Source organism: Lissotriton helveticus (genome assembly GCF_964261635.1).
Source record: "Lissotriton helveticus chromosome 1_1 unlocalized genomic scaffold, aLisHel1.1 SUPER_1_unloc_57, whole genome shotgun sequence".
Lineage (NCBI taxonomy): Eukaryota > Metazoa > Chordata > Amphibia > Caudata > Salamandridae > Lissotriton > Lissotriton helveticus.
Window position 1 is genome coordinate 1240574 of NW_027611700.1, and position 27444 is coordinate 1268017.

General features: G+C 49.1%; 1 protein-coding gene and 1 long non-coding RNA gene across 2 annotated transcripts in view; one reads left to right on the forward strand and one right to left on the reverse strand.

Moving 5' to 3' along the window:
- The first annotated feature begins 1961 nt into the window (after positions 1–1961).
- LOC144806253 (uncharacterized) overlaps positions 1962–27444 on the forward strand; it is a 74934-nt gene continuing 49451 nt past the window's right edge. Inside the window, exon 1 of the long non-coding RNA XR_013605742.1 lies at positions 1962–2030. This is a non-coding gene — a long non-coding RNA (uncharacterized LOC144806253). The remainder of the gene's footprint in view (positions 2031–27444) is intronic.
- LOC144806251 (uncharacterized) overlaps positions 8878–27444 on the reverse strand; it is a 100694-nt gene continuing 82127 nt past the window's right edge. The window contains exon 4 of the mRNA XM_078672651.1: positions 8878–14950. Coding sequence (XP_078528777.1) covers positions 11786–13582 — 1797 coding nt within the window. The 5' untranslated portion in view covers positions 13583–14950 and the 3' untranslated portion in view covers positions 8878–11785. The remainder of the gene's footprint in view (positions 14951–27444) is intronic.

The following is a 27444-nucleotide window of genomic DNA, read 5'->3' on the forward strand; positions in this document are numbered from 1 at the left end:
ACAGGAGGCCGCAACTCCACTCGCAACGAAAAGGGTCGCCGAGCGAGAGCCATCTTGGAAACTCTAACACGCATAACTGTTGACATTGAGCAGTCTCTTTGGTGGCGAATAGATCTAACCAAGGTTCTCCCCACTACTGAAAGAGACCTAGCACCACCTTCGAGTGAAGATGCCATTTGTGATCCATCATTGACCCCACCCTGCCCTGTTTGTTGCAGTGTCACATGGCGGTGGTGTTGTCCGTGAACACCTGAACCACTCTTCCTTTGACAGAAAGAAGGAATGCCTTCAGTGCAAGACAAATCGCCCGGAGCTCCAGAGGGTTGATGTGGTGCCTGGACTCCGCCAGAGACCAGAGGTCTTTGATCTCCGTCATTCCCATGTGGCTGCCCCAACCCAGGAGTGACGCATCCGTCACTACTGTGAACTCAGGTTGGGGAAGGGAGAGGGATCTGCTGTTGACCCAATCCTGGTTCGTGAACCACCATTGCAAATGACTTGCAGTCCCCTCCGAAATCTGAATGTCATCGGAAAGATTCCCCTGGTGCTGCGCCCACTGGAAGTTCAGGTCCCACTGCAGAGCACGTATATGCCATCTGCCATGATGCACCAGCAGGATGCAGGAGGCCATGAGGCCCAGCAGCCTCAGGGTCATTCTCACCGAACACTGGGATGGATGCTGAAACATCGGTATCATAGCCCGAATATCCTGGACTTGCTGCTAGGGAGGATAGACCCAAAACTGTGCTGTGTCCAGAACCGCTCCGATGAAAAGGAGCTTATAGGAGGGAATCAGGTGCGACTTCAGCATGTTAACTGTGAACCCCAGCAAATGCAGGAAGTCCGTCGTAGTCTGGAGGTGGGAGACGACAGCCTTGGCAAGCTCGCCTTCAACAGCCAGTCGTTAAGATAGGGGAAGACTGGAACCCCTGATCTGCGCAGATGAGCTGCGACCACCGCCATCACTTTCGTGAACACCCGGGGGGGCTGGTAAGGCCAAAGGGTAGCGTGGTAAACTGTAAATGCGTGTGGCCTACCGTAAACCGCAGGTAATGCCGGTGGGCAGGCAAGACGGGGATGTGAAAGCAAGTGGCCTGCAAGTCCAAAGCTACCATCAAATCTCCAGGGTCGAAGGCAGACAAGACCTGAGCCAAGGTTAACATCTTGAACTTCTCCTTTCGGAGGAAGCGGTTGATGTCCCTGAGGAATAAGATAGGATGCAGGCCTTTGTCCTTCTTGGGTACCAACAAGTAGTGGGAGTAGCAACGCCGACCTATTTCTGGCACAGGGATGCGTTTGATAGCTCCCTTGGCAAAGAGATCCATAACTTCCTGGAAGAGAAGGGCCAAATGATCCTCCGACATGGGATGAAATCACCACAAACTGCATGACCCTTACGCACTCCGCTGCTTGCGGAACTCCGCGTAGACCGCCAGAGTTTTTTTGTCACTTTGCGGAGTTTCTCACTGAAGAACTCCACATAGGCTTAATCTTATCATGAAAAAATAGATATCAGTCATATGTTAAGAAACAAGGGTGAGTAGAAACCTTTTGGATGGAGTAAAATTTAAGACATTATTATTGTGATTTTTTGTGCAATTAGTTGATTTTTGCAAGCACTAACACTTCTCTGTGTAAAGTAAAGACATTGAGAGTTTTGTAACTTTCAGATACTCAAACTGTGGATTCTGTTGCAATTAAAAATATTTCCAGGCCTGAAATTTCTTTGGAGGTTGCAAGCGGGCAGCCTAAGTTATCATGCAGAGTTTCTTGATGAATTCTATTGCAACTACAATAGGTGCTCTCTCATGTAAAGTCAGGTTGTTAGAAGCTTTTCTGCAACTCAAGATACGCCTTACTTTTCACCTCATGTTGATGCATTTCTCATGTTTAGTGAGATCTCCTTTCTGCGTAAAACGTTTCTGGCTTTCCCCTTGTAGGAAATGGGACCCCCGGCCGGCCAGGGCTTGCGCCACAGCCAGTCAGAGACCGCCACCCCTATATAAAGTCGACCCCTGCTCAACCTCTAGGTAACGCGGCGTGGGCAGTCAGGCCTATCTCGGAGGACATGTGTGAAGCATTTGCGCACGCACCCACCAACAGCAACATCCCAGGCCTCCCACAAAAGGAACTCCACACAAAGTATATATGAAAATAGTCTTTGTATTAAGAAGGACACATAGGAACACACATTGTACAAGGTGCCAGGGGCACGGGCAGGGTTTACAGGGAAGAAGGTACAGGGCAGGGCCAAGGGGCCCCTGCCAGGGGTATGCACATGATGGATCTAGCATTAGAACACATATCCACTGGGAGCTTCCTCAGACTAGGACTAGAACACATAATCACCAGGAGCTTAGCATTAGAATACGTCACGCCCCGGGGTCTCATAGAACTAGCAATAGAACTCACTCTAACCAGTATAGACATACATGAGGCAAGGTTATACAGGAGGGAAGGAATGGCAAGGTACATAACACAACAGAGGCCCCCATCAGCAGGGCAACACATAAGAATTCTCAGCATTACTTTGATAATAGTCAGCAGCGCCCCCTAGGCCAGATGGCCTTCCTGGGGCAAGGGCGCTCTAGAGTCTCGATGTCCAGAGTGGGCTGCAAGGGGCCCGGGGCAAACCTAACCGTGGCAGCGGCCCACGAAGTGCTGGGCCGCTGGGGGACTTGGACGTAGCCTTGCAGGCTCAGGGGGGTAGGGGGGCAATGGTGGAGCCTCTCGCAGGCTCGGCAGGGTCAGGGACACGTGGTGGAGCCTCTCGGGGCTCGGGGATTATAGCTGGAGCCACTCGGGCTCAGGAACACTGGGCGGAGCCTCGTGGGCTCGGAGGGCCAGAGACACATGGTGGAGCCTCCTCGGGGCTCAGGGGCAAATGGGCCCGGGGTGGAGCCTCCTCGGGGCCCAGGGAATTTAGATGGAGCCTCTCGGGGCTCAGGGGGCCAGGACACGTTGGAGCCTCCTCGGGGCTCGGGGGAGAGTGTGCAGATGGAGCCTCTCGGGGCTCAGGGGACAAGGGATGGCCAGGCGGGATCCCCCTCGGGGGACCCGGCATCAATGGGGGCCCCAGGGGCCGTGACAGAGCCTCGCGGGGCTCAGGGAGGAAGTTGCGGACAGGTGGGGTCCCCCTCGGGGGACCCGGCATCCCTGGGGGCCCCGCGGGCCTCTATGCACATGTGTGCCCACGCGGGAAGGGAGGGGCGAGCACCGGCAATGTGCTCCGACGCCCCGCCTCCCCTCCTGCAGCACTCACCGCTCCGGTCGCGCCGGTTTCTCCTCGTTCTCCGGGGCTCCCGTTCACTCCTGGGGGGCCCCGGGGGGAAGCGGCACTTCTGTTGGGGGACGCAGGGGTGCGGAGTCGGCTCCCGCTGCCCCCTGCACTGCTCGGCTCTCTCTCCCCGCCTCCACAGCTCCCCGGGCCGCCGGCCAATCAGAGCGCGGCCCGGGGGAGCGTCATCAGCCAATCAGAGCGCAGCCCGGGGGCGGGCCTCACAAGGGTTCCCGGGCTGCGGCGGTGAACACCGGGGGGATTAACGAGGAGTGGGCTCCCTCGATAATTACAGCAAGGGCGGGGGCAAGCGAGGTAGGCACTCGCTGGGGGCTCGGGCCCCTCACACGATCGGGCAATTGCCGGGTGGCACCGGCTGGTGAAAGATAGCGCTCCCAGCGCTAGAAACATAAATGAAGCGCCCCAAGGCGCTAGGCCGGCAGGAGAGCGCTCCCGAGTGCTAGAAGCATTGATGAAGCGCCCAAGGCGCTAGGACAGCAGGAAAGCGCTCCCCAGGGCTAGTGGCATGGAAAGCAGAGTCCATAGGAAGTCCGTAGTTCAGGAGCAGAACAGGGCCCAGGGAGGCACGCCCTTCCCTGAGCCCAAGCAGCAGCACGACCCTGGCAGGGTCCCAAGCAGGAAGAAGAAGAGAGAGAGAAGAGGGCCCACCCTCCTTTTATACAGGAGCTCCCTTTGTCTCCAAAAGGGGCAGGCAGGGAGAGAACCAGCTAGAACTGGTTATAAGGAATTTCTTGGTACTGGCCAGGCTAGGGACACTGGACGCACCCCAGGGGGGTGGAGCCAGCCTGGTGGGGGGAGGCCCAGCCGGCTTCAGCCAATCATACGCCAGCACACCTACTGCACACACGCACCAAGGTCTAGAAGTGGCACTTCCCTTCTAGTCACCCACATGCCGCATACATCATCTTGTAGCATTCAACCTCACGAGCGCACACATACCAAACTCGACCCGGCACGCCCCAAGCATCAGGGACTACCAGAGCCACATACATTCCCCATGCATTCCTATGGGAGGCAGGTCTCTCTCACCACACACACACTCAGAAGGGGGATCACCAGTCCCAGGTCACATATAACAAGCACAAAACTTCAGGGGGGGACCTGCCAGAAGGGCCACGTCCAACACATGCCCCTCCCAGCCCAAACGCAGGGTAGACCAATCACTACCGTGATGGACTTCCCTGCTGCAGGGCGATAGAACATGGACGTGGCCCGCGCTGCCGAGCCACCCTCCAGTTCGACGCCACATGGACCGATAGACACACACAGACTAAAAATTAAAAAAAATAAAAAATAACAAAGACATAGGCCCAACCAGGCTACCCCACTGGCACGCCTTAGTTGTCCGTGACTAGGACCAGGCCCTAGGCCACCCAGATACCACTGGTCCCTGCTAATCCGAAGTGGGGGGTGGTAACCCCTGGCCCACAATAGCCCTTCTCCACTCCCTTTCTCAGGGTAGCCACGACTACCACTGTTCCTTCCACCTAGGGTCCGCACCCTCAGGCTTGCCAGAGGTCACGGGCAAGAATGCCCCACCCTACCTCTATTTCTGAGGTTCCGCGCTCTCCCAGGAGAACACCCTCAGAACACACTCGCTTACCAGTCTTGGAACTTCCTCCCTCCACTGGTCTTCCACCTGGGAACTAAGTGTTCAGCTCTCCCCTAAAGCAAGCCGCGGCCGAGCCAGCAGGTATTCCTTGACCGGGATACCACTTAACATAAATTCAGCCAGGGCAACACATGACGCCTAAAACACAACAAGATGAGCCGCGGCAGCGCCAGCAGGTCTCAGTGTTCAGCTCTCCCCAAGGCAAGCCGCGGCAGCGCCAGCAGGTCTTCCTTGTCCGGGATACAACTCAACATAAATTCAGCCAGGGCGACACCTGACACCGAAAACACAACAAGATGAGCCGCGGCAGCGCCAGCAGGTCTCAGTGTTCAGCTCTCCCCAAGGCAAGCCGCGGCAGCGCCAGCAGGTCTTCGTTGTCCGGGATACAACTCAACATAAATTCAGCCAGGGCGACACCTGACGCCTAAAACACATTCAGCGGGGTAAGGAAGACATGATGCGTCAAACACATTTAGCTGGGAAAAGGGGGGACACCTGACGCATCAACCACATTCAGCGGTGTACGGAACACATGATGCATCCAACACATTCAGCGGGGTAAGGAAGGACACTATTATCGTTGATTCAGCAAGCTCCCCATCCCAGAGAACTTACACTCCATTACTCCGCACACCTCAACATTCATCCACACACCGTCCCCTAGACTGGTAAGACAGTTTTCCACCGCCCCTGATTCCTCAACCTGACCCTTGTGGCACAGGTACCATCACTCTAGGGAAGGGACAAGGACCACACACTTGAACACAATTACGCAACTACTACTGGATCCCACCCTTCTGGTGAATTCAGAAAACCATATTGTACTAGGGAGATTATTTACCCTCCCAAGCTAGGGACACCTAACTCACAGTGTATACGCACACATTTTTCCACAGAACGGACATTTAAGTAACCTTAAAAACTTTCCACAGAATGGGTATTTCTATTAATCATTAAACATTTCCATAGAACAGACATTTTTAGCAACCTGACCTGACCCATGTGGCGCAGGTATCATTACTCCAGGGAAGGGACAGGGACCATACACATTGAACACAATTACGCTGCCACCACTGGATCCCACCCTTCTGGTGAATCCAGAAAACACATTGCACTAGGGAGTTGATCTACCCTCCCGAGCTAGGGCCACCTAACTCATAGCGTACCAGAATACATTTTTCACAGAACGGACATTTAAGTAACCTCTTAAAAACAATAATCTCCTTTCTTTGCGACCCTTTACAATGCAGAGTTTTGTAGGGAGGCCAGTTATCGTTGTGGTACAGCGCAAACACAAGTCCGGATCCCACCGCTAGCCACCAGTGTAGGAAATGGGACCCCCGGCCGGCCAGGGCTTGCGCCACAGCCAGTCAGAGACCGCCACCCCTATATAAAGTCGACCCCTGCTCACCCTCTAGGTAACGCGGCGTGGGCAGTCAGGCCTATCTCGGAGGACATGTGTGAAGCATTTGCGCACGCACCCACCAACAGCAACATCCCAGGCCTCCCACAAAAGGAACTCCACACAAAGTATATATGAAAATAGTCTTTGTATTAAGAAGGACACATAGGAACACACATTGTACAAGGTGCCAGGGGCACGGGCAGGGTTTACAGGGAAGAAGGTACAGGGCAGGGCCAAGGGGCCCCTGCCAGGGGTATGCACATGATGGATCTAGCATTAGAACACATATCCACTGGGAGCTTCCTCGGACTAGGACTAGAACACATAATCACCAGGAGCTTAGCATTAGAATACGTCACGCCCCGGGGTCTCATAGAACTAGCAATAGAACTCACTCTAACCAGTATAGACATACATGAGGCAAGGTTATACAGGAGGGAAGGAATGGCAAGGTACATAACACAACAGAGGCCCCCATCAGCAGGGCAACACATAAGAATTCTCAGCATTACTTTGATAATAGTCAGCAGCGCCCTCTAGGCCAGATGGCCTTCCTGGGGCAAGGGCGCTCTAGAGTCTCGATGTCCAGAGTGGGCTGCAAGGGGCCCGGGGCAAACCTAAACGTGGCAGCGGCCCACGAAGTGCTGGGCCGCTGGGGGACTTGGACGTAGCCTTGCAGGCTCAGGGGAACAGGGGGGCAATGGTGGAGCCTCTCCCAGGCTCGGCAGGGTCAGGGACACGTGGTGGAGCCTCTCGGGGCTCAGGGATTATAGCTGGAGCCACTCGGGCTCAGGAACACTGGGCGGAGCCTCGCGGGCTCGGAGGGCCAGAGACACATGGTGGAGCCTCCTTGGGGCTCAGGGGCAAATGGGCCCGGGGTGGAGCCTCCTCGGGGCCCAGGGAATTTAGATGGAGCCTCTCGGGGCTCAGGGGGCCAGGACACGTTGGAGCCTCCTCGGGGCTCGGGGGAGAGTGTGCAGATGGAGCCTCTCGGGGCTCAGGGGACAAGGGATGGCCAGGCGGGATCCCCCTCGGGGGACCCGGCATCAATGGGGGCCCCAGGGGCCGTGACGGAGCCTCGCGGGGCTCAGGGAGGAAGTTGCGGACAGGTGGGGTCCCCCTCGGGGGACCCGGCATCCCTGGGGGCCCCGCGGGCCTCTATGCACATGTGTGCCCACGCGGGAAGGGAGGGGCGAGCACCGGCAATGTGCTCCGACGCCCCGCCTCCCCTCCTGCAGCACTCACCGCTCCGGTCGCGCCGGTTCCTCCTCGTTCTCCGGGGCTCCCGTTCACTCCTGGGGGGCCCCGGGGGGAAGCGGCACTTCTGTTGGGGGACGCAGGGGCGCGGAGTCGGCTCCCGCTGCCCCCTGCACTGCTCGGCTCTCTCTCCCCGCCTCCACAGCTCCCCGGGCCGCCGTCCAATCAGAGCACGGCCCGGGGGAGCGTCATCAGCCAATCATAGCGCGGCCCGGGGGCGGGCCTCACAAGGGTTCCCGGGCTGCGGCGGTGAACACCGGGGGGATTAACGAGGAGTGGGCTCCCTCGATAATTACAGCAAGGGCGGGGGCAAGCGAGGTAGGCACTCGCTGGGGGCTCGGGCCCCTCACACGATCGGGCAATTGCCGGGTGGCACCGGCTGGTGAAAGATAGCGCTCCCAGCGCTAGAAACATAAATGAAGCGTCCCAAGGCGCTAGGCCGGCAGGAGAGCGCTCCCGAGCGCTAGAAGCATTGATGAAGCGCCCAAGGCGCTAGGACAGCAGGAAAACGCTCCCCAGGGCTAGTGGCATGGAAAGCAGAGTCCATAGGAAGTCCGTAGTTCAGGAGCAGAGCAGGGCCCAGGGAGGCACGCCCTTCCCTGAGCCCAAGCAGCAGCACGACCCTGGCAGGGTCCCAAGCAGGAAGAAGAAGAGAGAGAGAGCAGAGGGCCCACCCTCCTTTTATACAGGACCTCCCTTTGTCTCCAAAAGGGGCAGGCAGGGAGAGAACCAGCTAGAACTGGTTATAAGGAATTTCTTGGTACTGGCCAGGCTAGGGACACTGGACGCACCCCAGGGGGGTGGAGCCAGCCTGGTGGGGGGAGGCCCAGCCGGCTTCAGCCAATCATACGCCAGCACACCTACTGCACACACGCACCAGGGTCTAGAAGTGGCACTTCCCTTCTAGTCACCCACATGCCGCATACATCATCTTGTAGCATTCAACCTCACGAGGGCACACATACCAAACTCGACCCGGCACGCCCCAATCATCAGGGACTACCAGAGCCACATACATTCCCCATGCATTCCTATGGGAGGCAGGTCTCTCTCACCACACACACACTCAGAAGGGGGATCACCAGTCCCAGGTCACATATAACAAGCACAAAACTTCAGGGGGGGACCTGCCAGAAGGGCCACGTCCAACACCCCTCCTGTATAATGCTTTAGTCCAGTGTGAATTCTCATGTGAAATGACATTGTATTCAAGACTAAACCTTATCTGACATTCAGAACACACATAAATGATGTTCACTCTTCTAGTGAGCACCTTGCACAAGTCCAAACAACCCTTATGGTGATGGTTGTAAACTCAACCTTTGTAGCAGGGATTCTGTACCTATACAGAACTGTGCATAGAGACCCAGAACATCAGTGAATGAGGGTGTGCCAAAAACTCACCTCAGTATCCAAAATCCCCTACCAGACTAGCAACCAGTGTCTCATTGGTTCTTTCTCATCCCCAATGATTAGACAACCCAGAACATGAACTCAGAACACCTCAGGTAAAGTGGAATACATGAACACTCTTTCGTCATACCAACATATCAGTCGAGAACGAGGAGTAAATGAAGACACGTGCAATTTTGAAATGTTTATTTCTAATGCCGTGTTCTCAAGCGCAGTGTCTTAGATAATACAAGGAAACATTATCAAGAACAAGGTTATCAGCATTGTTACTATTCCATAAAATACAAAAGGAGAAAGCATGTCGAAATGCTAATAGTAAAAGGTTACATTAAACGTAAGTTTACCCTCCCTAGTCAGTATATTATATTATATCTAAAGAAGGTCTCTTTTGGGTTTAGAAGGGCAGACCCATACCTCTTGTGCTTAGCAGAAACGGATCACATCATCTCCTGCACCAACACTCAGCATACGAATCTCCATCAAGTGTGTTTTACTTCTCTGTGCAGTGCATTATTAAACCCGCTCAAACCCAAAGTTGGCCACAGCTGCATATGTGTTATGTCTAGACCGTGCGCTGATCAACTCGAACAACAAGCACTGTGTTGAAAAACCTTGACGGCCTCGGCACTCACTGTACAGACATAGATTATCAAGCAAACCTTGTTATTCTCGCGTCAAACAAAATATGCAACTAGGCGAAAAGCTGTAATAACATAATGTGCCGTGTGCAGAGGCAGAAGAAAAGGAAAATGGCTTTTAAACTTGTAAAACGCTCATGCTAACTTAACACAGTGTGAAGGTATAATTACAAACACGTGACACCTTATAGACCAGCTATCCTAGGGGTAGCATGGACAGAGCAGTCTTAGGCTATAACTCTAGAGGGCATGTAAAGCCAGCTGTTTTACCATACGTAACCCCTTGAATACCAAATGAAAGGACACCACACAGGATATATATAAAATATATATGTATTTATTCACTAACATACTCCTCTGAACTCTTTATGAGGACAGAGGCAAAAGCCTTACACTTAGAAATACTTTAAATAGCACAATTTACAGTTAGGCCCTAGGGGCGTGTAAAACCATATACTAATTTAAGTGGTATAAGAACCACGACTTGTGAAAGGAGAAGGCCTAGGGCATCGCTGGGGCTACACTATCTGACCCTTAGGTTAGGAGTAGGAGGCCCACAGGCGGCGCGTGCAGAGTCGGAACACTCACGCGGCAGTCAATACAAAGTCTATGGGAACTTAAAAGGTAAGTAATTATAGTTTTAGGACACTTCCGGTTTAGATAGGAGGAAACTACAAGCACATCTGGACACTAGGATAGTCAATCCCTACAGGAGCACCGAAGTACTCGCTTTACCTCACCCACGGGCTGCGGGTGCATAGGTGTCAAAGTGTGTCGGGTTTCGCCGTTGATTCCAATGGAGCCGTGACGAAAGATGCTGCAGGCGACCAGGAGGAAGATGTCCGGGTGGATCCAAGGGTGGATCGAAGTTGAAAAAGGACCTAAAAGCAGAGGGGACAGAGTCTAGGTCACTAGCCAGAGACCGGGTGGAACCAGGAAGAAACCAGACGTCGTCGAGGAGCAATCAGGTGCTGTCGTGAAGCTGGACGACAAGGCGCTAGCGAGGAGCTGTCCCACGAAGGTTCTCGCAGAAGGAGGGGTCGACTTCAAGATCGGAGCCAACAAGCCTAAGCAAAGGTAACCCACCCAGGATACACAAAAGGCTTCTGGTGCAGACCAGGAGGGTCTGAGGTACTTCACCTTTTCAGGGAAGCAAGTGGCAGTCTGGAGCAACCAGACCAGCGATGGATTTCTTAAAGGATAGTCGTCACAGGGCTACTAGCCAACTGGCCAGCAACCGGGACAACGCGTTGAGTAGAACACAAACAGAAGGGCCCCACGCAGAACACGTGGAATGTGGAGGGCTGATCTTCGGTGCAGGTGGTGCTCAGTCTCTGGGTGTCTCAGTCCCCAGTGCACAGCTTCGAGGATGCCTCAAGAGCTGCGCTGGTAGCAATCAGAAGGACTTTTCAAGATGTCCGGTCCAGCTTGTGTCTGTGGCGTCCATTTTGTAACGCTGGGGATCTGGTTAACTTTAACCGTGATCGTCAGAACTAACATGTCTTCTCCGTCTAGAAGAGTGGAATGCTACCCCCGTCGACAACATTGGCGAGGGGGTAGTATTCCAAAGTGTATGACACCTTACACGACATGTTTCGATAAAGCCAAACCAAAGTTAGCATTAACCGCGAGGATTATAATGCACTTAAGAGTATATAGTATGGCAATATCATAGAACAGCTATAAGGAAGTAGTTCCGAACGCTGCAGACAGGCTCAGCTCATGCTAGAGCACCATCTCACATATAACCAAGCACTCTGCCTTCAGGATTGTTAAGGCCTGCCATAGGAGTGACTTATAAGTTACTATGTATCTATATGTATGTAGGTATGGGAATACTACACCTAAGCAAGGGGTAATTACACGACCTTGCCCCAGCTGAGTGATCAACCAGTTGTGTCTATTTGGGTGGCCAGCCAGGGGTGGCATAAAACATGCTGCAGCCCCTGGTAGGCCTTGGTTGCACCTATGCCCTGAGTACCTAGGGTACACTATACAGGGACTCATAAGGAGAACCAATATCCAATTGTGTATGTACCTAAGGTACATGGTGTCCATTTTAAGGAGAGAGCCGATAGCCTGGGGCCCTGAATAGCAGGATCCCAGGCCAACTAAGTCGAAAACCAGCTAAACACTAGGCAAAAAGTTGGGGGTAACCATAGTCAGATATCCACCTTCCTACAGTGTGTTTTCTTATGGCGCTTGTAACCATCTCTACCTCTGAATCTTTTCTGACATTTAGAGCACTGATAATTGTATTCACCAGTGTGGATTCTCACATGTTCAGTGAGATGAGATTTTTGGCTGAAACATTTTTGGCATTCGGAGCACTGATAAGGTTTTTCCCCAGTGTGGGTTCTTATATGCTGAGTGAGACTTCTTTTTATACTGAAACATTTCTGGCATTCAGAGCACTGATAAGGTTTTTCCCCGGTGTGGGTTCTTATGTGCCGTGTGAGACTACTTTTTATACTGAAACATTTCTGGCATTCAGAGCACTGATAAGGTTTTTCCCCAGTGTGGGTTTTTATATGCAACGTGAGATGTCTTTTTTCATTGAAACATTTCTGGCATTCAGAGCACTGATAAGGTTTTTCCCCAGTGTGGGTTTTTATATGCAGCGTGAGAGGTCTTTTTTCACTGAAACATTTCTGGCATTCAGAGCACTGATAAGGTTTTTCCCCAGTGTGGGTTCTTATGTGCCGAGTGAGATGGCTTTTTTCACTGAAACATTTGTCGCATTCAGTGCACCGATAACGTTTTACCCATGTGTGGGTCCTTGTATGTATAGTGAGTCTCATTTTGTCACTGAAACATCTCTGGCATTCAGAGCACTGATAAGGTTTTTCACCAGTGTGGAATCTCAAATGTACAGTTAGAAGTGATTTACGGTTGAAATGTTTTGGGCATTCAGAGCACTGATAAGGTTTTTCCCCAGTGTGGGTGCTTATGTGCTTTGTGAGACTACTTTTTAAACTGAAACATTTTTGGCATTCAGAGCACTGATAAGGTTTTTCCCCAGTGTGGGTTCTTATATGCACCGTGAGATCGCATTTTTGATTGAAACATTTCTGGCATTCAGAGCACTGATAAGGTTGCTCCACAGAATGGGTCATTGCATGATGAGAAAGACTTTGTTTGTTCCAAAACCTTTTCTGGCATTCAGAGCACTGATAAGGTTTTTCCCCAGTGTGGGATCTTATATGCTTAGTGAGATTGCTTTTTTGACTGAAACATTTCTGGCATTCTGTGCACTGATATGGTTTCTCTCCAGTGTGGGTTATTGTATGCCGAGTGAGACTGTTTTTGTCAATGAAACATTTCTGGCATTCTGTGCACTGATGAGGTTTTTCCCCAGTGTGGGTTCTTGTATGCTGAGTCAGAGTGCTTTGATTACCGAAACATTTCTGGCATTCAGAGCACTGATAAAGTTTTTCCTTAGTCTTAGAGTGGTATCTTGTATGCTGAGTGAGACTGCTTTTGTCTTTGAAACATTTCTGACAATCCGGGCACTGATAAGGTTTGTCCACAGAGTGGGTTATTGCATGTCGAGATAGACCACGTTTGTTACAAAAACTTTTCTGGCATTCAGAGCACTGATAAGGGTTTTCCCCAGAGTGGATTTTCATATGTTCAGTGAGATGAGATTTTTGGCTGAAACATTTTTGGCATTCGGAGCACTGATAAGGTTTTTCCCCAGTGTGGATTCTTATATGCTCAGTGAGATTGCATTTTTGGCTGAAACATTTCTGGCATTCAGAGCACTGATAAGGTTTTTCCCCAGTGTGGGTTTTCATATGCTGTGTGAGATATCTTTTTTCATGGAAACATTTCTGGCATTCAGAGCACTGATAAGGTTTTTCCCCAGTGTGGATCCTCATATGCTCAGTGAGACGAGATTCACGGCTGAAACTTTTTAGGCATTCAGAGCACTGAGAGAGGTTTTTCCCAGTGTGCATTCTCTCAAATTCAGTGAGATGAGATTGATGGCTGAATCTTTTTTGGCACGGGTAACTTTTTTCTGCAATTTGGGTTATTTTGCTTTGATTGGGGCGGGTTTGAACACTGAATTTGTTCTCACAGACCGTCTTTTTATAAAGTGTATTCCTAGAGTTAATATCTCTACGTTTAGTTTTCTCTTGCTTATATGCCACAGTAAGAGTGAACCCGATTTTAGAGTCGGGCTTGTTTAGATAATGTTCAGCACTTATCTCTAAAAGAAATTGTGTGTAATCTTCTTAACACTTGAATTGAGCAAAATATGTCTGGATGCAGCCCTGTAACACCTGTCGAAATGTTTGTAGCAGATAATAGTCTTTTGGTTATAGCATCTCCGGCAGCAACTTATTTTGTGACTGAAGTTTTTCTCAAATCTATTAGTATAGGTTCTTAGCAATGCAGTGATAAGGTGTTAGTCTGATATTTAATGATTAAACTGAGAAGTCCCTTTTGCACGTAATGGCAGTAACTGAGGACATTAAAACATGCACAGCACTATTATGGATCATTAGTCGCAGAACATCAGCTCCTTTTACCCTTTCTTTGTTTGGTGTAAGGTTACGGTTTGTAGTTCTGAAGACGAGAATTTATTTACATTAGCTATGGCGCAACAGTGCTAATTTAATCAGTTTTACATATCACTCCTGCACAACAGATAAGGTTGAGGCGATTTACATAGAATTACAGAACAGTACACAACAAAAGGGAACAATCTGACATGGTCATGAACACAATAAAGTGGTGAATTTTTAAGGTTTTCGCCAGAGTGAGCAGAGTAGGTCGAGGTGTTCTATCCCGAGGCAGACAGTCTCAAACTTGTGTAACTGGTTAAAAACGGTTGTTGAACAAAGGTGATTTTCCAATCTTCTGGTTGTTAATGTGTCAGCTTCGGAGTCTTCTTTCAGCGTCTTTTCTTTGATAGTCTGCAGAAGAAACCTTTTGTTATAACTTTCTTTTATGCAGTGTGTGCGTCCTCTCTGCAATTACATGATGCTTTAGATGAACGTTATTCAGTCATGCTGAGGCAATTTGTCTTTCTGATCATATTTCAGATGAGGATGCTGTGATTGGTCTTTCTGGCATTATTTCCGAAGCTGTGTGCACAGATATGACTTTGCTCTGGGTTAACGAAATGCAAAATTAGAGACTTCACTTACAGGTATAGTACTTTCCTCAGCTCCCACTTCCTCGACACACCTAGATTTTGGAAATTGTTTAAACTTAGAATGCTGGATGTCCTTCGGTTTTTCAAAATAATCCTTCTTATGGCACTAACATTCAGTTGGCTGGTGCTAAATCTTGCTTTCTTCGTCCGTAATTTCAATCACCTATAGTATTAAAATTAAATAGTTAATACATTTAAATATACCCCAAAATTTTTTACAAGCCATATCAATGCAGAATTGAAGAATTTTGAAAGTGTTGAGCTGTTCTTCAGACAGAGCAGAGTGAAGAATGGTAGCCTGAGAGTACTTGGATCTAGGAGTGAGGATTTGTAGAATTTCCAACATTTTATTAAGCTCAGAAAGGATACATGCACCCTATGGACTTATAACATAGAATCCCAGAAGCAGAAATTAAAGTCATATGGACTGGCACCAAAAAGATATTTAAAATAGAATACTATTAATTAATTTTAATGTATATTTCTAGGATGGGAAGGACTCCTCCACGGACAACAGGCGTTTTCCTCTGCCCTGAGTTACCACCTACTTGTATCTGGTATCCTGACTTTGAGTTTGGCCTCTGCTGCACGCAAATCTATTGTGTGTTGCGAGGACTATGCCTAGACCTATCCCTCAACTATGGTCCAGAGTATGAATCAAGGGCAATGAAATTAAGGAGTACTTTCATGTGTTCATTTTATTCCACCTGATTATCAGTCGTTAGGCTTTTGTGCAGAAAAACAGGTCACTATTTTTTTCCAGACAGAAAAATCAGACTGAAAAGACCCACAAGACTCTGGGTGCAGCAGAAGCAGCCAAGACTTATGCTATTTTTTTTACTAACTGGGGGAAACACACAATTCTTCCCTCTGTTAGAAATATCTTTCCCCTTCCCTCCCCTGCTTCACCCATCTCCCCCCAACCAACCTCATGCATATATCTACCATCTGCTTAAAACAAGGGGTAAATAAAAGCAGAAAAACACTATGAAATAGTGAATGGCATGTGGTTTGACAGGCAGAAAAATCTGTTCCTCGTGGCAACTCCCCAGTACATGGCGTCAAACTTGTAACTGCACGTTACTGGAGTAAATCTACCACAAAACAATTACATAAGATTTTTCTGCCACCCCTGTTCTGTGCAACTTCTAACAAGGGAGTATAAGAGATCTTGGACCGGGGTCCTGTGACCTGGAGGGTCACACCAAGTGTGCCCTCATTTAAGGCAGAGGACTGTCATGGGTTTAACAGCTAGAGCGGTGCTGGCAATGCACCCTGTTGTAAGGATCAATAGCCTGATTAGATCTTTGCATCATGGTCAGTGGAGTGGCTTTCTACTGACATACCCATGTAATGCTCCATTTCTAAACCTGTGTCCAGACTTTGCGATAACATCAAGTGCATGTTTAGGGTGTTGGTGTGCGTAGCATAAATGCAATGTGAGAGTGCGACAGAGTAAACACCATATCCTGTCTGCCAGTTGTGTATACAAGTGGGACCATCTATCCCTCATTTATAACATAGTTCAAAGTCCTCTGTTACCCAGGAATAATGTGCTCTACAAAGTACTCAGGTGCCTGCTGTGCTACCAGGGATGGTGTCAGCCTGACAGTCTATCTAAGTTGAATGGACATCACCTGTATGCTGAATTACTTAATGGAGAAGCTGTGTACCTGTCCTGAAGAGCCTAGAAGTCTGCCTAGAAGCCTGCCTGTCTGGTATGCAAGGGAAGGGAGTTTCACTATCCAGCAGGAGGACAAGGCTGTCCTGGAAAAAGCAAGGTCCGACACATCCTCGTTATCTGTAGGGCGAACCGGAAAGCCATCCAGCAGGACCAGCTAGTCTGAGGGATGCCAAGACTCTCCCAACAGTTCAAGGCAGAAAATAAAACTCTACGTCAACATGATTGTTGAGGCCCAGTAGGACGATTGTGTGCTGCCAACAGGTCCATTCAAGGTTGCATTTGCCAAATTCCTAACTTAACAGAGTCTGAATCTACTGGCTTCCTGGAGAGCCTGTGTTGGGTTTTTAGCTGCTGAATTTCTGACTACTCTGTGTCAGAGGTCCATGAGGGACTACAACTACTCCAGTGTTGAACACCCTGTCTGAGCTCACGCCTGTGGTCCAGCCGGCCACAATGTGGGCTCAATTGCTGATGGTCAGGCATCCAGAGGGGGCTGCACTTACAGACAGGCCAGGTGTGACTGCTACCTTGGGACTGCTGATCTTCAGGCAACTGCAAAGAAAAGAGAGTGGGTGCCCTGCTGAATGCAGCACTATATCCAGGACAAAAGCGCTCCACAAAACCTGCTGGTGGGTCACTGCTCTCGCGAGTCTTCGGAGGTGCCATTCACATATCGGGAAACAGGAAAGAGACCCAGACAAGACTGACTCATCCTGTGAAAGGGTAAGACACTTACGACAGAGCATACACGCATTGGGGGTGACTGGAGAGACAGAACTGACCCTATACTATATTCATGATACTCCTAAATGCCCCTAGAGCGCAAGAGGGTATCAGAACTGGATGCACCTGTCTGCAGCACATGGTAGCCTGGCATGCCTGCACTATCTTTTCACCCGGACTGTCCATAAAGATGACTTTAGGGCCGCTACGCAGATAGCAGGGGGAATCTCAGACCATTCGCTGGTGGAGGTGCAACTCGATGGTCCGGTTGGTATGAATTAGGCGACTAAAAACGGTTCTGACATTTGCAGGTGGGTCACGCTCTGCAAGGTAACATCTGGGAAGGGGGGGAAGTTGCCTGATGCATCCCCACTGGAGGACCAGCTGCTAACTAATCCCCTGACCGAAAAAGCAATGTCAACCATCTATAGGAAGTTGATCTACAATTCTCTGGATCCCTTGGGCCTATGCTGTTACCACCTTGCATACAATTGTAGAAACAGCACGCATTAGGAAGAATTCAGCCCAAGCAGCTGAATTGATAGCTCTGACTAGAGCTTGTATATTGGCTAAAGGAAAAAGAGTGAATGTGTTCACCGATAGCCAATACGCATTTGGGGTGGCCCATAGTTTTGGCCGCCTCTGGAAGGAAAAAGGATTCTTTACCTCACACGGTACTAAAATACAGCATGGCCAGCTAGTAAATAACCTCTTAGAATCACTTGCCTTGCCCACTCAGATAGCGATTGTGAAGTGTAGTGCACATAAGAGGATCACTGATGACGTAGGTGAAGGAAATGCTTTCGCGGATCAGATAGCAAAAGAGACAGCTAGAGATGTGACAAGTCGTATGTATGTTGCTGGACCTGCCAGATGGGTCAGTCAAGGAGGAATGTGTGAGGACACAATAGAAAGTGTGAAAATGATTCAGGAAGAGGCTACAGAGAAAGAATCAAGTAAGTGGAAAGATGGTACGGGAATGTTAGATGTGACGGGGTGTTGGATAGAATTGTCGGAACATCAGCGTTGGCTGCTACCAGACGGCTATGTACTTCCAGTAGTGACTATGGCACATGGTCCAGCCCACATCAGTGCAAAAGGAATATGCAAGCTTTTGGCTCCGGTATGGCAGAATGCGGGAATCCCTAAATGTGCAGACAATCTAGTTAAGCATTGCATTGTTTGTTTAATGCATAACCCAGGAAGAGGGACACCAACTCCAGCAGGCCATTTTGCTTCCCCAACATATCCTTTTGAGGTGTTGCCGATAGACTACATTCATATGGAGAGATGCAATAACCTAAAGTATGTCCGTGTGGTGGTGTGTGCCTTTTCTAGATGGATAGAGGCCTACCCCCTAAAGGATAATACTGCTTGGTCTACAGCAAAGGTCCTTCTGAAGGAATACTTCCCGAGGTTTGGTTTACCTCGAATTGTCTGGAGTGACAAAGGAAGTGAATTCGTGGGCCAAATCATGCAGAAAGTATGTACAGGTCTTGGTATTAAGCAGAAATTCCATGCGGCAAATCACCCTCAGTCAGCGGGCTTGGTAGAGTGCTATAACGGCACTCTCAAGCTTAAACTTGCAAAGATACAGGCCAGCAGGGGTCTTGCCTGGGTCGATGCTTTACCTTTGGCTCTCTTGTCCACTCGAACAGCTGTTCATTCTCGTGTGGGACTTAGCCAATATGAAATTGTGTTCGGCTAATGTCTGGGGTGTCCCTAGGCCCAAAAAGTACTCGGATATAGAGTATCCAATGTTGGTTGATTATTTGCATGACATCACCACTAAATTGCGTGTTCTCCCTCAGTAGGTACAAGACGCTTTTGCCTCAGGCCTCTTCCGATCCCGGGCCCACCATCCAACCTGGGGACTGGGTGTGTCTGAAGAATTTCCAAAGAAAAAAGAATCTGGAGCCCCGCTGGGGACTGACAAGAAAGGTCCTGCTGACGACACATACAGCCGTGAAGGTTGTTGGGAAAAAGAACTGAACTGGATTCATGGTGTGCACTGCAAAAAGGTACCCTTGCCTTTGCCTTTTGACCAGTGGGTCCGCGAAGGTATAGGTGATTTTGAAGGAGAAAGGTCCCCTGGTTTGTACCTTTTGGCGATGCACACCTAGAATGAACTCGGACTGAGAAGGAAGACGATGATGTTTTGCAAGAAGCTGTACCATCGCATCTCAGAATAGATACAACTGATCCAGAGACACTTTTTCAGGACCAGACTGTGCCGAACAAAAACAAATACAATCTAAGGCCTAGAAAGACTAGAGACATTTGAAAACTTTTCCTTTTTCTGAACTTACATTTCAAATTTTGAATTGCATATATATTTTTTTCTCTCCTTTCCTGTGTGATACTGGAATCATCCAATTTAAGTTGCAGGGTCGTGGTAGGAGACTTGGTTTGTGACCTGAGTAGTGGCAATAGGCCTGCAGGATCTGCAGTGTCATAGAACGGCTAATAACCACAACTAAGTGAGATAGGAAGATTGCCACAAGCAACACTTTAGAGGATGGATTCTGGTGAATCAGAAAATGATAAAAGAGCAGAAATGAAAAAGAAATATTATAAATTATTGTTTAGTAGATGTGGCGTAGTATTATGTGTTTTGACTATTGTATGTGTTTTATTAGCTTGTGTGGGTTGGGTTACTCACACTTTGCAGCCAATACCTGTACCTACACCCACCTCTCACCCTATATCTTTTCACACTACTGTCTCCCCGCACCAGCTACATACCCTCTCTGAACATGAACAGACCAGGAGAACGGAATACTTTAACAATTCATTCATACATTTGTTGCATCAGCATCAACTGGTCACTAACACCACCGATTGTTGGGTCTGTGGGCTCATGCCTCACAGCACGGATAAGGGGATGCCATATTTAGTCTTGCCGTTTTCTTATGATGGATCCTCCTGGGCGTTTCTGGCCATGTTTTCCAACGCACATGAGCACCAACCTCGATACCCTGTTAATACTGATGTTGGTCACGATCCCTTGATGAAGGGAATAGTAGCCATGACAAGGAATACTGGTGAAGGTGGGAAGATCCCACCTGACGAGAAGCAAGCATATGATGGTTGGAACTTGACCCGATACAAAAACAGCCTTACAGATAGGGCTGGATGAAAAAGATCTCCGCCCGTTTGGACTCTACCCCGTCGAGACCATTACTGTTTGCAAGGGAATGGTCAGAATGCCAAAGCCCAATTAGGAAAGAGCACTTGTACCCATACTTATACTTTTTCATCTCAGACGTCTCCTCTGTTAATACCAGCTCAAGGTACATATTTTGTCTGTCATGATAGAGCCTACACATGGTTGCCGACCAATTTTTCGGGATCGTGTTATGTGGCTTTCCTCCTTCCTCCAACATATACAGCCCCTTCGGGACATCATAAGACTAGGTACGGGAGAGGGGTTATCGCTTCAGGAGACACGGCAGGACAAGTTAAGGTCAGTACAGGGCAAGGTTCAGTTCAGCACCAACAGTGCACCACAAGCGACAAAGGGGTGGGCGGGTACATGGTGAAAGTTGAAGGTCAGTCACTGAATACAAATTAAAGGTGACTGGGGCAATTGGACAGAGGCTGCTTACAGCTAAGAAGCAGTAGCTTGGAGGAACAGTCTCCATGGCTGAGGCTAACACTGAGCAGGGGCCAAGGCAGCACCAATACTACAACACTAGTGTAGAAGCCATCTTTTTCTTGATACCAAATGTATTAGCTTCAGGCCCTGTTAGCTTAGCCCATATCTAATATTCTCTATCTTAGGTAGCTCTGCCCTTTCACAGATCATCAGAGAAATGCTGCTCTTGCATTTCTCTAGGCCCAGACGAGATACGTGACACACCGCTTGCACAATAGTCTTTTAGCAATAACAGATTTCGCAATACTATTCGTCACCTTGCTTAAATTGCATTTTAGGATGGAGATTTACCAAGCCATGGCAGCCTACATTTGATTGACTGACCCCAATACTGCCCATTTAGATCACATGGTTAGCAACAGTATGTATGTATCAGACCTTACAAGGAGATTTCTTGTTAGAGATCTTTGTCCATTGGCCATAAGAATCATGGTGGACTGTGCTACGTGTAATACTTCTTGCTACGGGTCATATGGGTGGTTTTGTTTTTTATGTCTATATAGGATGCCAAACACATCAACTTTTTGGACATTCAGGCTTCTATGCTGATTGTCTCCGTGTCACACGTATTTTGGTGTTTTATTTTTGTAATAAATCTACCATCTTCTGAGCTGACAAAGAGCTGTGGTCGTGTTATCTTTCTATCATTTATTGTTCCTTATATTACAGATTTCACTTCTACATTTTGGTGGAGAATGCAGCCCCGGACTTCGTGGTGACATCGCTAGCTTCGGCTGCTGGCGCCGAGTTTCCTTTGGAGTGCGGATCCGAGGTTTGTTCTGTCCTTGTCTCTGCTTCGCTCCATTGGATGCCGGTGGTCTGCTTGGCCGTGAGCTGCCTTGTCTCCATATTTCTGGTTCCTGCTCTGTTTGTCTGATCTCTTTCTCAGCTCAGTTCTGTGGTTATTGCGTCCTTGATTGTTTTTGTCCTCCTCTGCTTGGACTTTCTCTTCTTCTGCCTTTCTGACTACCTGGCTGGAATGTCTTGGTTGACGGTGTTCTATATTAATTTTCTCCTTTTTCACCATTCAGTTGAGGATTGTACCTCTGTTACTTCTGTTTAGTCTTGGCTCTTTCCGTTTTCCCTCCTCCCCGGTTCTTGGCCTCTGCCGTTGTTTTCATGCCTCTGTGCTCCTTTCTGATATGCTGTTTTTGCGTTACCTCCTAGTGTTGGCTCTCCACCCCCACCAGTGACGGCATACTTCACGCACGTCCCATACACGCAGTGACTCCGTGATGCCCATGCGAGTTGGCTGGTTGCGGTCCGAGGGAAGGAAAACTACTGCAGTCCCCTGTCTTGCCGGTGAGGGTCCAGGTTGGGGGTGGACAGCCTCCACTACTGCCGCAGATTGTCTGGAGCAGAGGTCAGTGGGTTTGGCGGACTTCGTGTGCAGGAGGTGAGTGTTTGTTTGAGGATTTTTGTCCTCTGATCTTGGTTGAGCAGGGGGGGCCCTTCTTCTTTGGTGGGCTTTCCTGTAATTGCTCCCATAGTGGGTTGTAGCCGATTGCTCCCCGGATTATGGTGGCGCCTGGCATTGCTGCACGGGTGCGTTGATATAGTTCTGTTGTTTTGATCATATTTCCTTCCCTTCTTTTCCGGTGCTCTAGTTGTGATCTGGGTCTCTTTTCCCTCAGCCGCAGCTGTTCAGTGTCTGTGCCTTGGGGTGGCCCTCGGCACATACTGGGGGGTATCCTTGATTGTCTGTGCCTTTTGAGTTCATTACATTTCTGTGTATGAATTGATATGTGCCTTACTTAGGATTCTGGTGCAATACGCTTAGTGATTGACTTAACTGCGGCTGTTCCTGGCACTCCTACTTAACCACATGTGCTGGCTGGCTGCCTTAGTACAAATAGCATGACAATGTATTAACTGCTTGCCTGCTCTGTTATCGTCAGGTGGCGGAGAGATTACTTACCCGGTACACGTATTTGGTGCCGTCCCTACCCCACTTTTAGGGCCCTACAGGTGCTACACACACTCACCACACATGCACATTTTGCGGCGCTGCTGTGGAGGACCCTAAATTGTTATCTGTTTATCTGTTCTTTGTGAATATCTGGACGGTGAAAGAGAGTTCACCATCTCTATCTTCTTTGTATGATTGACATGTGCATGAAAATTCGCATATGTTCTGAGTGTTTTCAAAATCTCTCTGTTCAGCCGCCCTCTTCTCCCAGTTTTTGGGGTCAAGGAGAAACGCAAGGGAACGGAGAGTAACTGTTCTTCCTTCACCACCCTTTTCTGTCTCCTTCTTTTCAGTCAATGGGACGCCAGATATCATAGCACCCAAGACTTAAAATACTCTTTCAGAACTCAGTGATGGTTGTGGTGGACTCGGCTGATTTGTCTGTGTGCATGGCGAACGGCTTCCTTTGGCTTCCTCTGTGAATTAGTATAGCTGACAGGCTGGCTGAATAAGCATGTGCAATTGTCTGTGACCATCTTGTGTGTGTCCACTGTGTAACGCGCACCCTACCCCTTCCTTTGTCTGGTACGAATGCATTGTTTACTTTTGTGGTAATAAATTGTTCACGGGCCAGGAATTGCGCTGCGTCCACGGTACATATCACACACACATTGCCGAGTGGGCAAAAGGAGGGTGTGTGAAAACAGAGGAGGGATTATGGACTGGGCCCAATGGGAAAATCTGCCTGCCTTCATCAATGCTTCCTTCAATGGCACGTCTCTTCCATGGCCCCTCACATGTGGGGAGAGACGGCATGATTCGTTTATTTTCACAGTGCTGGTACCATGGCAAGTTTCGTCAAACAGCTGAGAGACTTTGCAGGCAGTGCACTATCTGTGCACAATATAACACTGGAAAGGGTACCCACACTGCACCCGGTCACTTCCCTCCACCCCATGGACCGTTTGAAAGCCTACAAATGGATTTCATTGACATGCCCCCCACCCACAAGTTCAGGCATGTCTTGGTGCTAGTGTGTATGTTCAGTAAATGGACAGAGGCATACCCCACAAAGAACTGTGATGCATCAACAGTTGCTAAGTGTCTCCTGCAAGAACTGATACCAAGATTTGGGATCCCAACCCTTCTGGCCTCAGACAATGGGCCTGCGTTCATTTCCCAGGTAATAAGGGGCCTATGCAAAGGTCTGGGGGTCACACAGAAACTACATTGTGCTTACCACCCACCAGCAGCAGGTGCAGTCGAGAGGAAAATGGGGTCTTGAAGAATAAGATAGGGAAAATCTGCGCTTCTACAGAACTGTCATGGGTGGATGCACTGCCAATAGCCCTGCTGGCAATGAGAAGTACGACTGACAGGGTAACAAAATTGAGTGCGCATGAAATTTTGTTTGGGCGACCCTTGAACATTGCGTGTCACATGTCCACTGCGCCTCTGCCAATAGTAGATGATCTGCTTTTGTGTTACTGTAAAAAACTTACAGAGACATTAGGTTATCTTCACCGCCCGGTCCTGCAGGCTCTTCCAGAAGCAGCAACTCCGCCACCACATGACCTGCAGCTTGGGGACCGGATCTGGATTAAGGCCCACACCCGGCGGCACTGCCTCCAGCCTAGGTGGAAGGGGCCTTACACTGTCCTCCTGACGACAGCGACCGCCTTGAAGTGCGAGGGATTGACATCGTGGATCCACAGTTCCCACACCAAGCGGATCGTGGACCAGGACGACAGGCTCCAGCAGCATCACCAGCAACACCTGAGGCGGACCATAGGTACAACCTCCGATCCACCAAGAAGGACCAGCCCGACCAGCACGACAGGGGATAAGGAAGAAGAGATCTCCTGCTGGCTGCAGACCATCCCTCCAATAGACAGATCGACGCCCTACAGGCAACCCTCTGCTGGGCCCAGCAGACACGGCCTCCGGATGTCATCATAGAGACATCTGTCTCCTTTAAGTGCTTGAACGTCTGTCATGTGCTAGTAACCTCTGACAGCATCCAGCAAAGGCGCCAACGTGTTTTTATTGCAAATGGTGCTGGTGTCTGTATCAAATATAGAGATACAAGACCCTGCTAGTTAGACATCTAAAGCTGAAAGCATAACACGGAATAGTGAAGCACCAAAAGTATATTGAACTGTGAAAATAGACTCTTCAGCTACATGACTGCCACCGCATCTGGACCGCTTTTGATCACACCGAGGAGTGGAAGACTGAGGCGAATGACAATAGAAGTGCAAGAGTCAGAATTGGTGATAATTATAAAATTATTGTGGCCAGGAGTGGAGAGGAAGGGAAATGTACAACTGATTGTACCAAAACCACCACTGCTGAGCAAGGTAGCGGGTGCCGCTCGCCGCTGGTTCGTAGAAGTGCCTGGTGAAGTGGGCACGGGACCGGGAGAAGGCGCCCAGGACTAGGAGGCTTGCGGGACTGCGAGGACCAGCCAGCAGCGCGGCGGGTCATTAGCCGCAGCTGGTCCTCTTCCCGCCCCCGACCTCCGCTCACTTAAGTCCCTCCATATCCGCGGACGCGCGCGGGTCGGAGCACGGGGCGAAGCCCGGGCCAAGGTTTGCCACTTAGAGGCCGTGTAAGGCCGGGCCGGGCCGGGCCACGCCTTCAACGGCTCTTTTTTCGGACTTGATGTAAATCTGTATGTATTTTATTATTATTATTTGCTAACTCAGTCTAAATTAGGGATTTGTGCCAAATTGTTAAAACCCACACCATGTCAACACGGGGTAGCCGAAGTAAGATAGCTGCAGGAGAGACCCAGCTGATAGGCCCCTTGGATAGTTTCATCATTAGGGCAAATAGTTTTATAGATCAAGGTATCTCTATTATGGAGCGAAGAGTGTCACAGGACTTAACCCTGGCCAATGCTAAAAAATCTTCCCTGGGACTTCTGGCAACCGCTAAAACACCTGAGCGTGTAAGGGACCATGGTCTGATGGAAGTCCGTGCTGACATCCATACTCTCCCTAATACAGTCAATTAATCGGCCTCACACATATTATCCGACTACCAGTTAAGTACGGATTTGGAAAAAAAAAAACGATTTAGCTACCCAAATTACACCAGAGGAAGCAAGACAGCTGAGGGGTAGGAGGGAGGGTGCAGTGCAGAAAAAAAAGGGAAAAACAAATAAACCTAAAGTCCAACAAATTAGAGAGATACCACAAACGATATCAGAGAAGCAAGATCATACTGAACGGAGAGGGGAGGGATATAGGTGCACAATGCCCCAAAATCTAGTCTCAGAAGAGACCCCCGGCCCTACTCTGCTGGATATTTCGGTTAACTCCCTAGAGGGTAAAGTGGTAAATTAGGTAGATGGTCAACTATTAAAAATTATGCGGGACCTCTTTGAATCGTGTTTTATCCCAGTAAAAGCGAGATTATTATTAATTGAAAAACAGTTAACAGAACTGACAGCTTTCATAAAAAAACCCTAATCATGGGCCGCAAAAGCAGAACAAACAGACTTGTATTACACCAGCTGTACAATCAGTTAAAAAATTAGTACCCCCAGGGCCTGCCGTTAAATCGACATCTTTGCTAGCAAAAGATAGGCATACTGAGGAAAAGCTTACTAATACAACCCCACAAACTATCCAGGTACAAAATAACAAGACTGCAGAAAGTTCCCCCAGCCCTACTCTACAGATAAATCAGGCACAAAGTAATAAGACTCCTAAGCTTTCTGACTTAAACGCCAACAGGAACTGGGGTAGGGGATTATCTAATAATAGATATCCCGTTAATTTGCCCCCGAGGCTAGCCCTTATGTGGTTGTGATGACCGGAGTACCGGAACTGGCCGACCCAGCCACAGAATCTAGTTGGTCTTTAAATAATAAAGTCCAACACTGGTTAAACTCGAATCGACCACTACCTCCTATCTGGTCGAGTAAGATTCTCATGGTCCGTAGGGCTACTTGGGTGGGGCACGGAAGAAAATCAATACAAGGAGACTGTGTCATAGTCAATTTTGAAGATGCCCGAACAGTTGATTACATTTGCTCATGGGGCCAATCCGATATAAACAATGGCATAGGTACGCAACATCTTTCCTTTTTCTATCCCCCTAGCAACTGCAATAGACCGCCCTGTGAGGGAATTTGGCATACAATGGGCCCCCGCTCTCGGGGTCCAGCTTGGGAGGAGCGGGGAGGTAATTTCCCTAGGAATAGGCCCAGAGAAATTCCTCCCTGGGATGGATGGAGCAACATCCCATTGATGAATAGATACAGCTGTTTAGAGATGGTAGATTGACCATCATGGAGGGAGAAACGAGATGAGAAATCTGGAGAGAAACCCGGGGAGAATTTAGATCATACCCTCCAAGCTCTAAATGCTACCCCTCAGAACCCCCTCGAACAGGGAGATAGAAATCTCAAAGTAATAGAGGGAGTAGAAGAAAGATACTGGGATATCCCAAAACTGCCAGATTATATAGTACCAAACATGAGTGAGGACCATGAATGTAATGGCGGGGAAGATCTAGCACTGTGCGAGTATGTAGAACAGGGCAATATATTCAACACAGCTCCAGCCCACCAACAAGGATGTAGTTATCCATCCTCCAATCGGATAAATTTGGAGGCAGTAGATGCTCCATCCTTGGATGGGGATATCTTACCTATGGTAGGGTCACACAATA